At 40.8% G+C, this 18,278-nt stretch overlaps 1 protein-coding gene across 1 annotated transcript; it reads left to right on the plus strand.

Annotated features, from left to right (window-relative positions):
- The first annotated feature begins 1,126 nt into the window (after positions 1-1,126).
- On the plus strand, positions 1,127-17,992 carry gucy2ca (guanylate cyclase 2Ca). Its single transcript, XM_071902050.2, has 27 exons — positions 1,127-1,337; positions 3,634-3,746; positions 4,527-4,594; positions 4,694-4,921; positions 5,434-5,552; positions 6,147-6,243; positions 6,395-6,497; positions 6,679-6,823; positions 7,425-7,510; positions 8,228-8,342; positions 8,595-8,676; positions 8,931-9,024; positions 10,310-10,372; positions 10,508-10,579; positions 11,377-11,481; positions 12,180-12,266; positions 12,495-12,627; positions 12,996-13,133; positions 13,384-13,472; positions 13,653-13,744; positions 13,954-14,112; positions 15,156-15,348; positions 16,260-16,434; positions 16,737-16,835; positions 16,946-17,040; positions 17,164-17,240; positions 17,785-17,992. Exons 1-27 carry the CDS (start codon positions 1,127-1,129, stop codon positions 17,990-17,992), a joined length of 3,246 nt encoding a protein of 1,081 aa, XP_071758151.2.
- Positions 17,993-18,278: the final 286 nt, after the last annotated feature.

Raw genomic sequence — 18,278 nt, forward strand, 5'->3', positions numbered from 1 at the left:
AAAACCAGTTCTGTCTGTTTGCAATCTACACATTTGATTTAGGATAGTGATGCATTATGATGAGAAATAAAGCTGTATTTCACAAAATGAGGCTGGTCTATGCTGGTTTATGAGTGGTCTGGCTCAGACTTTTACAGGCTTAATCCACCCTGCTTTTATAACAGACAATATTTATCAGCTCCACACAAAGCCTTCACTTTTATGGCCTGTTGTGACCTTCGCCCCTTTCGCCATGTAAGCTTTCCCCTGCTTGCTCCGAACATGAAGTCTTCGGGACGTACTGGAGTGTGTAAAAAAACATAATCTGACTTGTATTGATTCCTTTGTCTCCATGTATGTTGTTAATGATTCCTTGCCATCTGTATCTATATGGTTTGTGCCTCAGTCAGTCAGCTGGTTGGCATTCCTTTACCTCAGGATCCATTTTCTGCTTCCAATCTAACAGTCACAACTAGATTTCATCTGCTGTTGTCAAATATACATGAAACAATGGTATTGGTGTGTTATGTTCACAATTACTACATGATAATATCAAGTATAGGCTACCACTTGGACATTGGTTTTTATTCAGTACACAAATCCAAATCTCACTTTTTCAGGAGTTTTGGAAATCAGTTTGCAACCGTTGCTGTTACTAATATGAGGTGTAATATGGAAGCAGGCCTAACCTGCATGTTTATAAACAGAATGAGTTATGATCTCAGTGAATTCCTAACTGAGGCGTCAGTCTTGATGGAGTGTGGGAGTCTCTTTCCTTCCCTCCCTCTCTTTAACTGGCGCACCGACTGTCACTTGGCAGTTGTTCATTAACGCGTGGAGGACAGGTGGACGAGCTCGCACCCAGCAGCAGACACACCGATCCCAGGCTTTCTACACAGGACCAGCGTGGATGAAGTCTGCTTTTGTTGGATTCGATCCACGTTTTCTTTCATCTACCGAGGTGGTTTGGCTCAAGCTTTTGAAAAAGTTTATTTCCTCCACGCTGGATATGATCTGCTCTGGTGAACAAATGTGAAAACCTGGATTCAGCCTTGTCTCTATTTGGATTTTTTTTTTTTTTTTTGACATGTAGACATTGTGGAAACATATAGACTTTTGGGGGAAAACAAATATCTGAACAGTCACGATGTACAGCGCACACAGTTTGCCGTACCTGGGAGTCTTGATAGTGGCGGTGGCCGCCAACCAGATGCTGGATAACTGTTGGTCATCCAAACCTAATTACACCATGAATGTTGTGCTGCTGGAGGACAACACCTATGAGTGGAGTCTGGAGTACGTCAAGGCGGCGGTGCTACGAGCCATTGAAATTGACAAGGAACGGAACAATGCAGCAGGTAGAGACTGATATTTCTGTAAGGTCGCCTAAATTATGATGAACAGCCTCTCTGGACAAACGGTTTGTAGGCCAGGTGAGACTGGAATGGCCCGGATCTCTCAATCTAATGTATGTCAGTTAATAGGAGATAATATGGTGATGGGGCAAAATTGCAAAAAATCTGATACATATTGGTTGTTACAAGTTGGCTTACATTGTTTTATCAATAGCTTTTGTTGCTAGGGTTATTATGGTTATTACTAGAGATCCATTAAAGTGTTATCTGATCAATAGCCTACTAATAAAATAGTGTTGGAATAGTTTCATGTTTTAGTGTCAAGCTATTGAGGCAAGGAGAAGGAAGGCAAGTTTACCAAACCGACAATGCCCCATCAATAAAGCTACATAGATTTATATGTTCATCATTCATATGTTTGTATTTAAAGATCTCAGATTAGCTTCCTCTTCTCACTAAATGTATGGAAAAAGCTGTCAGCATCTGCCTTACTTCCTCTGTGAGAGGCTACACTGACCTCCTGCTAATTTCCAAACACATCCAACAGCCAGAATCTTGCATGCACAACAAAAAACAGTCACCTTCACAAGTCATTTAGTCTTTAAATCTTATCTTTATAAGGCTGGTCACTGCACTTGTTTCAAGTCACTTCATGCAAGAAAATTCTGGAAACAAGTAAAGCTGTGTTGGAAACAAGGCAAATCACCTCACTCTGTTGACAGATTTATTTTCACTTAAAAAAAGATTGTCTGGAAAGAACAGTTTGAAAGAGTTTTATATCTTTTGTGGCGTATCATTTTTTGTTGATTTTAGTTCAGCAGTCTATGCTATGCAAACTGATATTCTTTTACAATGACATCTTAAAGTATCAACAGCGGCCTTATTGGATCAGAGTTTCAATGAACGTGGCCCACTATGGTGAGGCTGTTTGAAGCACAGGTGCATCTCAGGGCTTCATTCCTTCAGTTTCCAATTTTCACAAATGACTGCTCATTACTGTAATGTCCTGATGTTCAAATGTAACTAAATGTCATCTTAAAGCAATATTCTACTTACTTTTAACATGGGGGTTGAGGGTTTGGCTCTTGACCCTTGACATGAAAACCAGAATATAAACTACTCACCAAGATCAGATGCAGCTGGACGAGTTTGTAGCGTTTGGATTTTTACTTCCCATTCATTTGAATGAAGCCACGAAAATAGAATGAAAACTGACATTCAACACGTTGGTGAACAGATTGAACAACAGATCCCGCTACTGTGATTTTCAATTGACTGTGGGTCCAACATTTTCAAACAGAATTTTGCCAAATAGCATTTTTATTGATAGAAGAGAACATAGCGGAGTGATACCATTTAGGAGAGATAGTTCCTGTTTGGGAGACCGGATCTACTTTTTTTTTTTTAAACACTAATTTTAGTGTAAACCAAGAATAGGAAGGCAAAATGATGATAGACCCAGGATGCTTTGTTGCCATAAAAGCGGGATATGTTGTTGAATCTGTTGTTATATACAATTTCAAAGCTCTGAATGAAAAGATAATCAATGAAAATCAAAAAACCAATCTCCCACGATGAGTCTGTTTGTTCATGTTGAGTCACAAATGATGAGATTGCCCTTGTTGGTTTCTGCTGAGAGACAACATCAATAATGACCAGGCCACCTTGGTTTGTTCTATCAAGCAAGTGAATTAGAAATGATACAGCCAAGACTAAAGAGCTCATCACTGAAACAAAACCAAATGAAGTCAGTAAAGGGTTGATCAGGTCAGATACTTCAGTAGAGTCAGTGAATCATTCATACCGCAAAAAGCAGAGAGCTCAATTCACCATTGGGGAGGATTAGTGACTAGTTTTAAAAATGATAAATGATGTGTTTCATTCCAAAATGCTGGCCATTTTTGGAACAAAAATGTTGTTTGATGTTCATCAGTCAAAAATACAGATGACTGCATCCTGTTAAGGCTTATTATTATTATTATTATTATTATTATTATGAAAGGTTCAGATTATTGATTTCAATAATATTTATAACAAGTTTTACTTTCACAGCAATCGTTTTATCAGATGCTGCCATCTCATTATGTAACGAAACTCCTGAAATATTCAGTGTTTCTCTTGCTGCTGCGGTGTATTTTTATTTTTCTAGTTTTTAAAAACATGTGGGAGAAATCAAAGGTCAAATTTCCACTATAGTGAACAATAAAATCAATCTAATCTAATCTTAATAACGCAAAAGGATTAATGGGTTCATTTTTGGTATGTATTAATAACTCTTATCTTCTTTCCATTACCCAAGGTTTAGACTTCACTTTGACGGCTAACTTCAACGGGTTCAACACCGCGGTGTACAACCGGCAGGGCTGCGGCAGCAGCACCTGTGAGGGAGTGGCCATCATCAAGAAGCTGCATGTGAGTGTTGTCCATCGTCCTGTCGCCTCAGAATCACACTTGATTCTCTACCGGCTTAGTGTAATAACATCTGCAACTGGGACAGTCACACGTCCACTGCCCCATGACAGGATAGTTATCAAACCATGCTTTTAAAATCAACCCTAAATGTTGGTTTTGGTGTCAGTCCCTCAGACTCAGAGAGCGAGGGCTTCTTTCTAGAGCCGCCATTTTGCACCGATGTTCAACAATCATACAGGGAGAAATCCATCATAAAAGAGGAAGAGAGACCAATTTCTCCACTGACAGCAGCCTCAATAGACCAGAATGCAATGCAGCCACAGGACATGTTGCGTTTTGACTGTTTTGACTGTCACCATTGCTATCGCTCTCTCCACCTACATACATAACCCACAGTTGACTGCAACAAGTTCAGGCTCATTCTCAAAGGGTTGTCAACAATCATTCTGGGAAATGTAGGAAATCACTAACTAAAGTAGTAGATGAGGCAGGCTGAGGGAAAGTGGGTTCACCAAGTAAGTAAATTACAACATTTCATCACAAAATTACAGCAGGATTGCACTGAACATCACAGACTGATGAGCTCTAAGAGTGTAAGAGTATCTGAGGTGGATTTTTCCTTTAATTTCTTCATGCAGTATGGGAGCGGTGTTAGTGCCATGGTCTACCCATTGAGCAATACACACCATGAAGAAGTGTTTAACAAATGGTTTAATATAACATGACATATGCTAACTACCCTGTGAAGACAGAATAACTGCAACGCGCTGTGTTCTGCAGAATGATGGAGCGGTGGGATGTGTCATGTTGGGGCCTTCCTGCACGTATGCCACCTTCATGCTGGTGGAGTAAGTATGACTCTCTCCTGTGTCACTTCACGATACCAGTCCCAATCGACCAATGTTTTTGTTGACTTCTGACCTTCGACCCCTTGTCATCCGTCTCAGTGAGGAAATTGACCTGAGCCTGAGCATTCCCGTCATCTCCGCTGGGAGCTTCGGCCTGTCATGCGACTACAAGACCAAACTGACCCGCATCCTGCCTCCGGCCCGCAAGATCGCGGACTTCTTCCTCCACTTCATGAAGGAAACCTGCCCATTTAAGACAGGCGTTTGGGAGCGGGTCTATGTCTACAGGAAGGACAACAACACCGCAACGACTGAGGACTGCTTCTGGTGAGAGAGCACGGGGGGTGGGGGGGGGGGTGGGGGGAAGTCACTCCGAATCTCTCTGTCGCTTCTTCCACCTCTCCAGTGTCATTTTTGAAGTTTTCCTTTTGACTGTATTCAGTTTTACATGTTTTAAAACTAAACTGGACTACAGTAAAATGAACTAAAGCAAACTAAATCAGAGGAGCATCTGGATAGGAATGTTCAGGACTGCAAGAAAAAAACAACAACAACACTTATGCAGTTATGCACTGAATGTACAAAGCATTAGGAACACTTACTCTTTTCTTGAAGTACACTGCTGAGGTGAATCCAGGTAAAAGCCATGATCTTTTATTGTTTTCCCTTATTAAATCTATACCAATCAGAAAGGAGGAGATGTAGATGAAGAGAAGCAGACGAGTTACAAAAGGATTTTTAAGCTTTGATACAACTGAGATGTATAGATATATATAGACAGCATCACTCACACTCACTCATGCACTCATTGCAGTTTTACCCCCTTGCTGTCCCTGCAGGTACATCAATGCCATGGAAGCTCCCTCCGCCGCCTTTGCCACATCGACGCAGAGAGAGATGCTGCGCGGCGAGGACGAGCTGCAGGAGGCCCTCACCACCCCAAACAGATACAGCAACAGTGGGTGTCTTGTGTCTTGAAATTGAGTTACAGTGTAGTTATGTTATGACTCAACACACTGTCGTTTTTAACCGTTTCTGTTTAAAGAAAAGAAAGTTTCACTCTGACCAAACGTATTTTTATACATTAACGTTAAAAGGGGCATTAGGTAATCTATGACTTTTATCGACCTCTATCAGTGACCAAGAAGCTCATACTCAGTGTTGTTGTTCCAAAACTGAATTAGAATTGAATAATTGAAAATCTGGAAATTGAAATCCTAGCCAGAAATTTCAGCACCTGGCATGGTAATTATTGAGTCATTGGCATTCATCATCAGCAACTCTATCAACCTCCTACTGATATACTGTGGCCATTTTGTGCTATGGGACAGTAAAAATCTTAACTATTACTCATTATTGTCTTGCCAAAACTGTCTAAATAGAGCAAAGTGCTGACATTTTGTTGTGAAACATGTAAGAAAACAATATTTTGTAGCTGGTGTCTTAATGTAAGTGTTGCAGCTGTAGCAGTGACAGAATTTGGTCAAATGTACATTACACCTCACACATTGTCTCTGTCTTTACAGTTGAAACTGATTTCATATTCTTTCAGTTTTCATCCTGTGTGGGACACGCAATGACATCGTTTCAATAAAGATGAGGACAAAGATTGACCCGGACATCATGTTCATTCTCATTGACATTTATAAGTAAGCCTGGTCCTGATTTCACCTTCAGTTTTTCAATGTTTTTGATTTCAGTGATATTTTGATTAATTCTATCCACTCTCATCATGAATGGGAACAGCAGACAGTGTGTAGAATTGGGAGGGGTCAAAACGATGCCTTTGTCTTTCTCTAGCCCGGAGTATTATGTCAACACAACATCCAGTGTGGTTATGGAGGACGTGCTGGTGGTCACTCTGCCGCAGAGGAACTACGACTATGGAGGAGACAACGATACAGTGAGCCACGATTGTAACACCCAACCACACCTGCAGCAACCACGTCACTTTTTACACTGCTGTCAGCTAACAGTAGTTCCTCATGTCACCGCTACTTCTCTGACTGTCTCTCTGTCTCTCTGTCTCTCTCTCTCTCTCTCTCTCTCTCTCTCTCTCTACCTGCTCTCTCTCCACTGTGCAGATAAATGACTATGTGGCGGGGTATCATGACGGGGCTTTGCTGTTCGGCCATGTGCTGAGGCAGAGGGTGCTCAGTCAGCAGCAAAATCAAGAATCCACTGCTTTGCCCCTCAATGAAAACCCGTTTGGGAACGCCTCGTTTGAAGGTATGAGATCAGTGGCATGTGTTTATTGAATTGAATTGTTGTAACTTTATTGTTACAAATATAGTGTGAAAAATTACCAGGATTGTTGGCATAAGATATTGGTAATGAATTTATAGTTCATTATAGTTGTAACTGTTATGATTGATGAAACAATTGAGAGATGGCAATATACTTACTTACAATATACTTGGATTAATAGATGGATCAGTCTTACTATTTTTCACACTTGGGAAAAGAGATTCCAGCAGAAACGGTAACTCAGTAAAACATAAGACAGCCATCAGCTTTTAACATATGTGGAATGGAGGGAACGGGGTAAAATGAACCACTTTTTATGTCACTTTTCATGGCAAAATAGCTGGATTTGCCAGTTGAATTTGTGTAAATCCAAGTTTCATTATTCTGTCACACTATCCTCATCAAATCCAGAGCAAAGACATATAGGTCACACATTATGGTTAGAACCTTTGATTTCTTTCACAATAAAGACTCAGTTGAAATGTAATCTATGGTATATTGAAAAGTTCTCCTTACTTTGGTCTGCCTGTGTGTGTGTGTGTGTGTGTGTGTGTGGGTGTGCGTGTGTGTTGGCTGCATGCAGGTATGGGAGGACACTATGAGCTGGATGAGCACGGGGACAGGGACGCCAACTTTTCTGTGATTTACACGTCAAAGACCACTGGCCAGGTCAGACCACTATCCATTCAGTCATTAAAATAGTCCAGTTTTCCGCTAAACATTAACGCCTCGGCCTTCCTTTAACGACTGAGTGTTTAAGCAATATTCCAGTTAGTTTTCACATGGGGGTTATTCGGTACTTGACCCTTGACATGAAAACCAGAATATAATCTACTCACCAAGATCAAATGCAGCTGAGACGAGTTTGTAGGTTTCAGATTTTTACTTCCCATTAGTTTGTGAACAGATTCAACAACATATCCCGTTTTAAAACAACAAAACAATTCTGGGTCCTTCATCGTTTTGCATTTCTATTCTTGGTTTACACTAAAATTAGTATTTAAAAATAAAAGTAGATCTGGTCTCCCAAAACTAAATAGTATCCCTCCGCTATGTTCTCTTCTATCAATAAAAATGCTATTCGGCGAAATTCTGTTCTAAAATGTTGGACCCACAGTCAGTTGAAAATCACAGTAGCGGGATCTGTTGTTCAATCTGTTCACCAACGTGTTAAATGTCAGTTTTCAGGCTATTTTCGTGGCCTCATTCAAATGAATGGGAAGTAAAAATCCAAACGCTACAAACTCGTCCAGCTGCATCTGATCTTGGTGAGTAGTTTATATTCTGGTTTTCATGGCGGTCAAGTGCCAAATAACCCCCATGTTAAAACTAAGTGGAATATTGCTTTAAGATGACCCTTTGTCGCTGCTCTGTCTCCCTCTCCAGTACAAAACCCTGTTTGTGTTCGACACGTCTCGGAATAAAACCACAGTGATGGACACAAGCCCCGACCTGCATTGGGCAGGGGGTCTGCCAAAGGACCGGCCAGCTAATCTCAGTGGTAATACACACATAAACACTGATAGTGTAGAGATAGTGTAGATAGTGGGTGGCTAGAGGTTTATGTTGCACTTCACTGCAGCCTAAAGACTGTTTCACCATACGGTCAACAAGGCTGTCGTTTAAAGTCATATTGTCATATAGAAATAGAGCGTTGTTTCATGGCCTTTATGCCAGGCGACACTGTGGATTCTTACCTGTGAATGCCCTTGTGTGTGTGTGTGTGTGTGTGTGTGTGTGTGTGTGTGTCCAGGCTCGAATCCGCAGAATATCATTGTGATAGTTCTGAGTATCACTGTGGTAGTGGTGACAGCCATCGCTCTCATCTTCTACAGGTAAACAGACAAGCAGACACCTCTTTTCTAATTCTATTACAGTGGCATTTTAACATCAATAAATCATTACCACAATCATTTTTAGACATTATTATAATTACCATGATTGGTAAACTTAGTAAACCAGCAAAGCAAGAAGGTTATCGCATAAATTCCCCCTGCGCTCCTGTATGTGTGTGTGTGCATGTTTTATTTGTGTGTGTGTGTGTGTGTGTGTGTGTGTGTGTGTGTTTTGTGCGTGTGTCTCATGACAGACAGAACAGGAAGGAGCGTTTCATCCAGAAGAAGTGGTCCCACATCAACCCAGACCTGATTGGCCCGCTGGACGAGAAGGAGGTCTCTCTGAAGGTAAACATGCTCTGCACTATGCATCTTAGATTATCAGTATCATTATCAGGTTTTCACTGTGGGCTCATCAATAAGCAGTTAGATGAGACAAGACGAGATGAGATCACATGAAATTAGATGAGATGATACGAGATGAGAACATGAATCGAGATGAGATAACATGAAATAAGACGAGATAAAACGAGATGAGAACATGAAATGAGACAAGATGAGAGGATTTAACGTGAGATGTGATGAGATTAGATGAGACAAAAACATGAAATGAGACAAAATGAGATGAGATGAGAACATGAAATGAGAAAATGTGATAAGATGAGAACATGAAATGAGACAAAATGTGATGAGATGAGAACATGAAATGAGACAAAATGAGATGAGAACATGAAATGAGAACATGTGATAAGATGAGAACATGAAATGAGACAAAATGTGATGAGATGAGAACATGAAATGAGATGAGATCACAGGAAATTAGATGAGATGATATGAGATGAGGACATGAATTGGGATGAGATAACATGAAATAAGACAAGATAAAACAAGATGAGAACATGAAATGAGACGAGATGAGAGGATTTAAGACGAGAAGAGAACATGAAATTAGATAAAATGAGATTAGATGAGATGAGATTAGATGAGAACATGGAATGAGACAAAATGAGATGAGATGAGAACACAAAATGAGACAAAATGAGATGAGAACACAAAATGCGACAAAATGAGATGAGAACATGAAATAAAACAAGATGAGATGAGATGAGATGAAAACAGGAAATGAGACAAAATGAGATGAGAACATGAAATAAAACAAGATGAGATGAGATGAAAACACAAAATGAGACAAAATGAGATGAGAACATGAAATAAGACAAACTGAGATGAGATGAGAACATGAAATGAGTCAAAATGAGATGAGAACATGAAATGAGACAAAATGAAATGAGATGAGATCACATGAATTGCCATAAGATGAGACGAGATGAGAGATTAAAATGAGATAAGATGACATGAGTTGACATGAGGTGATGTAAAGTGGTGTGACCTGACCCATGTCAGGTGAGATTAGATGAGATAAACCAAGATAAGATAAAATCAGGGGAAGTTAGGTATTATATATATTATGAAATTATGAAATTTGTCAAATGATTGCATTTGAGTGCAATCATTTCTCAGCAACTCTTAGTACTTGTTGAGATAATGAACCAAGGAACTGCTGTATTGGGCTATCAGTCATTATCATTACTGTGTGTGTTTGTGTGTGTGTGTGTGTGTGTGCGGCTAACAGATTGATGAGGATAAGAGGAAGGACAGCACATATCACATTCATCGGGGCCGCTATGACAAAAAGGTATCACAGAGCATTGCAACTTCCCAAAAGAACATCTGGATTTAAGAAGAATGAAATAAAACAATGGTTTATGTAAAGCCTTTTTGATCTGTGTCTGACTGTGTGATTAATGCATCCTCTCTCCATGTCCTTCAGCCTGTAATCTTGAAAGAGCTGAAACACGCAGACGGAAACTTCAGCGAGAACCAGAAAATTGAGCTCAACACTGTAAGACCCCTCTTACTCTGAGCTCATGCAGGCATTAGAAAAAATTGACATTAATATATGGCGGTATATGATGGTTCAGCAGACAAATGCCAAGTACGCTGTGTAGCTGGTTTGAGACCAGCGCATGACCTTTGTCATGAATCATCCTTTCTATCTCTCATCTTTATTGCTGCTTTCCTGTTTGCTATCTAATACAGCAGAAATACCATCAAAAATATCCCAAAAGAGTATAGTCTGACATTGCAATGTAGCAGTTGCGCGTGGTAAATCACATTTTGCAGGTCTGTAAACAAAGCCTGTCTTCCTCTTTTCCTTCCTCTTAAACTCCACATTCACTTTCCCTTCCTGGTTAGTTTGCACAAGCCAACTTCATTGCGAGTGGTAACGGACGACGCTCAGCCTTGACCACTAGTTTGCATATCGTAACTTTTTAACGGCTGAGGATTTTCCTAGTTATGAGAGTCATTTGTGGCTTTCTATCTCCCTGCCAATAAATGAGATTTAGGGCTTTGTCTTACAACTCGGTGATAAAAGTAGTAGAGCGCGAATGAACGAGTGAGAAAAGTCGCCTGGAGAGGTTTCCATTCTAGTCTTTTATAAAGGATGGGCCATTTTCAGCGCATCCATGTTTCTGGTTTACAATTATACACATTTGTCATATGTTATTATTAACATGAGTTGTGTTGAAGAGTATCAAGTTATCATATCATTTAACATTTAATTTAACATTTCTTTACCCTTTCTGTCTAACCTCCCTGTCACTCACTCCCCTCCCACTCCGTTCCTCCACATTTCAGCTCCTGCGTATTGATTACTACAACCTGACCAAGTTCTACGGCACGGTGAAGTTTGAATATGGCGTGTTTGGGGTGTTTGAGCTCTGTGAGAGGGGCTCCCTCAGGGTAAGAGCAATCCATCAAACATTTTCCCTTTGCACTACGTATCAGGTCCTGTTGCTCTTCTACCATATGTGTCAGTATGTATCAGCACTGACATCGCCAAGATAGACATTAGACCACTACAGACATTTTTAAACACAAGCCCAAGAACTACCTGTTTAGCCTTTTATAGGAACTCTTATTTTCTTAATCTTTTCTTTTTCTTTTTTTATCTTAATCCTTTTCTGTCTTGCTGTCTTTCTCCATTTATTGTTAATTTCCCTTTTATTATAGTGCATTTTATTGTTTCTCATGCACTTTAATATGAAGCACATTGTACTGTATTTGATTGTACAAAATGATTGATTGATTAAAAGTTAATATGCCTCATGATGCAATGCCATGTGCACAACCCACACACAAAAACTGGCCTTTCTCCTATGCTGCTGATATGACATTACACACCTGAGTGGGACATGTGGCTGAGGGTTTGGGGAGGGGCACAACATGAGTAGATGGTTTTTACGACCAGCAGCCTAGTTTTCCTCCCACTTACAGGGACTTTATTGCTCATCTGATAAGCCGTTGACACACAGTTTACAGGACACTGCTTACGCATAGCAAAGAAAATTCTGGACGCTATTTCTACATGCATGAACACACGTAATCACAGTGAAATCAGAATATAAAAAATAAGCGTCTTTCTCTTGTTTTATTTACAGCACGTTCTTAATGATAGGATCTCCTACCCTGATGAAACGTTCATGGACATGGAGTTCAAGATATCAGTCATGTATGACATAGCAAAGGTATTTATAGGTCCTTTGGTTTTGTTATCATGTTTTTTTCTGGGGATGTAGATTTTTCTTTTTGGATATTCAGGCTATTGTAGCTGTATTAGGAGTGCTAATCAATTAGCTCATAGTATTGTGTTCAACCTTACATTTCAGGAAAAAGGCAAAAACAGATTATTCCATTGTCAGTCGACACTTTACCACCCTGTTCAGTGCTATTCTCCGTCCTTGTATCTGCTACAGGGCATGTCGTACCTCCACTCCAGTAACATTGAGGCCCATGGCCGCCTCAAGTCCACCAACTGTGTGGTCGACAACCGCATGGTGGTCAAGATCACCGACTTTGGCTGCCACACCATCCTCCACCCAGGGAGAGGTGAGACTCGGAGTGTTTCATTTCATCTATGAGGTTGATTATTGATCTAAAAAAAATGTGTGTGCACCAAGGATGGAGGCTCAACTATGTTTATTTCAATTGTGCTAAATGTTATGTCAACTATGTATAGAGTGTTGTCAAGTCATAGAGTATAAGCTATTTTGCAATCAAACCCTAAAGGTACTCATTTCTCATATATTGTCATATGTGTTCCTCTCCTCTCCTCTCCTCTCCTCTCCTCTCCTCTCCTCTCCTCTCCTCTCCTCTCCTCTCCTCTCCTCTCCCTCTCCTCTCCTCTCCTCTCCTCTCCTCTCCCTCTCCTCTCCTCTCCTCTCCTCTCCTCTCCTCTCCCTCTCCTCTCCTCTCAGATGTGTGGACGGCCCCGGAGCATCTCCGTAACGACGGTGTGTCTCAAAAAGGCGATGTGTACAGCTATGCCATCATCGCCCATGAGATTGTCATGAGGCGGGCCCCGTTCTATACACAGACCTGCTCCAACCTTACAGGTATACCAAGATAATGAGGCAATGCAAATGAATGAGGGTGATTGTGCAATTAGTGAGTTTATTTTATATACTGTTACTGTAGTATGACTCGTTTTTAGTTGCCTGGGCACAGCAGCCTGTGCAAAAGCACATCATTTCTACAACAGTGATGACAAAGTGATGCAACAGCACCTCCTATTAGTCACTATATGTAAATACAGTCATCACAGACTCTGACAGTTGCTTTCTATCTGTTCCTCCTGTTCCTCAGAGAAGATATACAGAGTGCAGTATCCCAGTGGGCTGAGCGTCTTCAGACCTGACCTCAACTTAAACGGTGGATCAGAGAGTGAGGCAGAGGTAAGAGCCAAAACGCTGCGGGTATTTGTTGTTAACACGCTCTGTGCATGAAAGATTATATTGTATACTTGCTTGGTTTCATCAAAGTTGGATAAATTAGGGAAAATGTTTGATTCCTCTCTCTCTCTCTCTCTCTCTCTCTCTCTCCATGTGTGTATGTTTGTGTGCATATGGATACAGTTGTACATGCTGATAAAGAACTGCTGGGATGAAGACCCAGAACGGAGGCCAGACTTTAAGAAGATAGAAGGAAGCCTGCGTAAGATATTCAGGTACGTCAACATCACACGTCCATCGACCAGGTTCATCTCTATCATTTACCCAACAGTGTCAATGATACTCTGATACTCTCCAGTGCTATATGGTATTTTCCTCTTCAGTCTCCTTCTAAATAACTCAGCGATGTCATCAAATAATTCAAAGCTCTGACTATCAATGCATTTGACGGCGTTTTGCATTTTGCCTGTTTCCTGTAACTTAGCAACCTGCACAACCAGGCCAGTGAGACATACATGGACAATCTGATCCGTCGTCTGCAGATGTACTCCAGAAACCTGGAGCATCTGGTGGAAGAGAGAACGTCTTTGTACAAAGCTGAGAGGGACAGGGCCGATCGCCTCAACTTCATGCTGCTACCTGGGTAGGTTTACATCTACAGATACACATCTGAGGGAGATGAGGCCACTGACATCTTTAAACACAAGGTCAAAATTCCAATGCATTTTTATGTAGATGGAAAATAAACTTGAAACTTTTTCATAGGAACCGCTATTTTGTTTTTAATCTTTAATTTTTCCATCTTATTCTATCTATTACTTTTATATTTTTTTTTATTGTGTCTCGTTTTTATTGTTGATTTCCATTTTCTCTCTTTTTATGCATTTTATTGATTTCTTATTTTCATAAGTTTTTTCCGCACTTTATTTTTTTATCTCTAATGTGAAGCACATTGCATTTTATTCGACTGTACAAAATGTGCTATATAAATAAACATTACTTGATCGATTGATATCTAAATACACTGTTGAGTTATTTATGAGAGGTTGAAAAGTTGAAAGGGAGATGCGAGACCACCTTTCAGTTCAGTTATAGAATCATTTCCAGATTACTATGACGGTTTATCTTATGGCAGAGATATAATAAAGATAGAGATAGCAGCCAAATAGAGAGAAGCTGCCTTTACACACCTGCTACTGCTGCTTTTATCATAAGGCCTTTTTATAATCTTTTGCTCTTATGAATTGATTTATTTCTATTCTTGTTGCCTTGTCTGTAATTCTATCGTATCGGCCTGGTCTGTTATTTACTCCACTTGTATCCTTGTGGCAGGAACCATTTATTTATTCTATTTTATTTTATTTCAATATTCATTAACTGCTTTACCTAATTTTCCTTCTCCAATTTGAAAATGTAATATAAATACAGGTTAATATTATTATAAAATTATTGTTAACTACAAATGTTAGAGAAATACGAGGCAAAACAATGATTGTCCTTGCCAAATGAATGTACTTATTAAATAGTCTTGATCTTGACCACCATGAGAGCCGTTTGCAGCTCCAGGCAAAGACATATTCCCATGTACATCTCATAATCCATAAGCGTTTGAAATGTAATTGACAGCTAAGACATTTTGTGTTATCAGAAGCCATCAGTTGAGAAATCCCCCTGTTTTTCCCCCAGGCCCGTGGTGCGTTCACTGAAGGAGACGGGCAGAGTGCAGCCTGAGCTGTTTGAGGAGGTGACGGTGTATTTCAGCGACATCGTGGGCTTCACCACCCTCTGCCACTACAGCACGCCCATGCAGGTGGTCAACATGCTCAACGACATCTACAAGAACTTCGACAGCATCCTGGACCACCATGACGTCTACAAGGTACTCAGTGTGACAGACAGGAGGCAAGCTTATAGTACGTTCATTTTATTTATGTAGCGCTTTCTCAATAACTCAAAGCACTTTACGGCAGCGGTTCTCAACGTGGGGTCCGGGGACCACCAGGGGTCCTTCAGGGGGTTCCAGGGGGTCCCCAGCAAATTGATGAATTGTTAAACTTCAGCATTATTTCAAGTTAACACAATTAGAGAATGTAGAAGAATGACTATTTTGATCATAGTTTCACTGATGTTTCTCTTCCTACAATACAGATAGTCACAGAATTCTGGATAAAATCATATCTAACAAAAAAACATATTCTCAGATTTAGGTCCAAGAGACAAAATCTCATCAAATGGGGGTCCGTAGCTCTAATGTGGAATAAATTAGGGGTCCTTGATATGGAAAAGTTTGAGAATCACTGCTTTACAGCATAAAAACAGCATTAAAACAGCATTTTAAAAAAAAGCATTATAACAGTTTACTTAAAACTAACAATACATGCATAAATTATAAGCTTGGGTCCCTCATGCCTGAACCGATCATCTACTGTAGTACCGGTCAGTCAAAGGGGCAGCAACCTGGCCAAGGGAGAAATTTAGGCTTAGAAGGTCTCAGGCAGGGCTATTCTGCTGCATAAGGACTCGTTTTTTTCTTGTTGTTGTATGTAGTTTGTCCATTTTAATTCTAAACTCTTGATTCATTCCGATAGGATGGAACAGATTTGAAACAGATTTTGACTGGATGGGAGAGAGTGATCTAAAAATTGAAAGTAGTTGAAACCTGAGCTAAAATTAAAAGCTAAAATTAAAAGCTTGCTTGCTTTTGGCATAAAACCCAAAAGCATGTTATTCTACACAGACATATAATCATCTTAATGACATTATTTCTCCTCTTTTTTATGTCTCTCTCAGGTTGAGACAATAGGAGATGCGTACATGGTTGCATCAGGTTTGCCCAAGCGGAATGGAAACAGGCATGCAGTGGACATCGCCCACATGGCCCTGGACATCCTGGCATTTGTCGGGACTTTCCAGCTGCAGCACCTGCCTGGCATCCCTCTGTGGATCCGTATCGGGGTGCACTCAGGTAACAAAGATCCAGCATTTCCATCTCTGCAAAGAAAACACACCCTGTGGCCTTTACAGCATGTCTGGTAGCTTTGCTTTAAGGCTATGATATACTGGAAAGGCTTTAGTTTATCCAATAGGTTTTGAAAGGTTTTCATAAGCCAAAGGGTTGTAGAACTTTTACAATCCATAGAAGACCATGCAATTCTTCAAATGAAGTTAAAACATGAAAATCACCAAAGTGAGTTACAAGGTTTTCACCTGACAGCGACGATATATGAGTGTGTCAGTGTAAGTTACAAATGCGTGTTTGTTTTGTAGGGCCGTGTGCAGCAGGAGTGGTGGGGAACAAGATGCCTCGCTACTGTCTTTTTGGAGACACAGTCAACACCGCCTCGCGCATGGAGTCCACAGGCCTGCGTAAGACACAACACACACAAACTCATATGTAATACACTCACAGTAATGCAGGTTTAAATTGAGAGCTGGGGGTTAGAGTCTGATAAACCTTTCCCATGTCGTCTTTCCAGCACTGAGAATCCATGTGAGCCAGTCCACCATCAACATCCTGCAGAGGACAGACTGCAAGTTCGAGTATGAAAAGAGAGGAGAGACCTACCTGAAGGTACGCAGGGTTTGGGTTTATGCGAAAGTGGAGTTGGTTATTCAGTATACATACAGTAACATAAGTGTAGGTCCTGAGTAATACTTTGATCTGTGTGTGTGTCCATGTGTACCTGGTCCATAGGGTAAAGGCAAGGAGATGACATACTGGTTAACAGGCGTGACGGGGGCAGAATACAACTTACCAACACCGCCGACAGCGTAAGTACAACACAGTCCTGGAAAGTAACTAAGTAGGCTGCATTTACTCAAGTACTGTACATTTTGTGAGACTTTATACTTTTCCTCCACTATATTTCAGAGGGAATTATTCTACTTTTTACTCCATTACATTTATCTGACGGCTGGAGTTACTGGTTACTTTGCAAAATAAGGTTTTACATGCAAAACATACAATAAGCTCATAAAATATGATGCATTTTTAGAGTTTAAACTCCCCAACAGTATATGGAGCAGTTAGACCGACAACATTAAAATACTTCTTACAGGTTAATGCATCAATAATTTAACACTCTGAAAGGGACCGTTCTTCAGAATGAGTAGCCTACTTTTACTTTTGGTCCTTAAGTACATCTTACTTCTATACTTTTACTTAAGTAAAGGATTTGAGCACTTTTTCCATCTCTGCTCACTACATCCGCTCTCTCTGTTTGGTATCTCTCACCTGCATGCTATAGAAAAAGCTTAATAACCATAAAAGCTAAATTTGCAGTAATAGTAATAAATCCCGGCCTCTCTCTGTTAGGGAGAACTTCCAGCGGCTGCAGCAGGACCTGGCGGAGATGATCGTGTCCTGCCTGGAGAACCGCGCGGACGGGTGCGAGGACTTCAGCAAGAGGAAGACCCTGTCCACCAAGGTCCGCCGGAGGGAGACCAACAGCAGCCTGCAGGGCGACGGCCTGCCGGAGTACTTCCACCTGGCTGTGACCGACAGCCCCAGCACCTACCTGTGACCACGCACCACATCGGTGTGGTAGTAGCCGTCGTCGAAGTGCCTCTCGGCCTGCATCAGCACTTCTGGCTTTTCTACATGATTCATGTAGGGGGTGGAGCAGCAGCAGTGTAGCAGGCATTTGAAAAGTGAGATTTCTGCCATGACCACACCTGTATCTGGATCCCCCCTCCGCCCCACGTCACAGTTCTCTGTATTTGCCCCCGAACTCTACTCTTTTCTCACTTCTCATCACCCACTTCCCCATTTCCACTTGTACGTATTTCCCCTCAAGAGACACCTTCCTG

The sequence above is a fragment of the Centroberyx gerrardi genome, chromosome 7 (genome assembly GCF_048128805.1).
Source record: "Centroberyx gerrardi isolate f3 chromosome 7, fCenGer3.hap1.cur.20231027, whole genome shotgun sequence".
NCBI lineage: Eukaryota > Metazoa > Chordata > Actinopteri > Beryciformes > Berycidae > Centroberyx > Centroberyx gerrardi.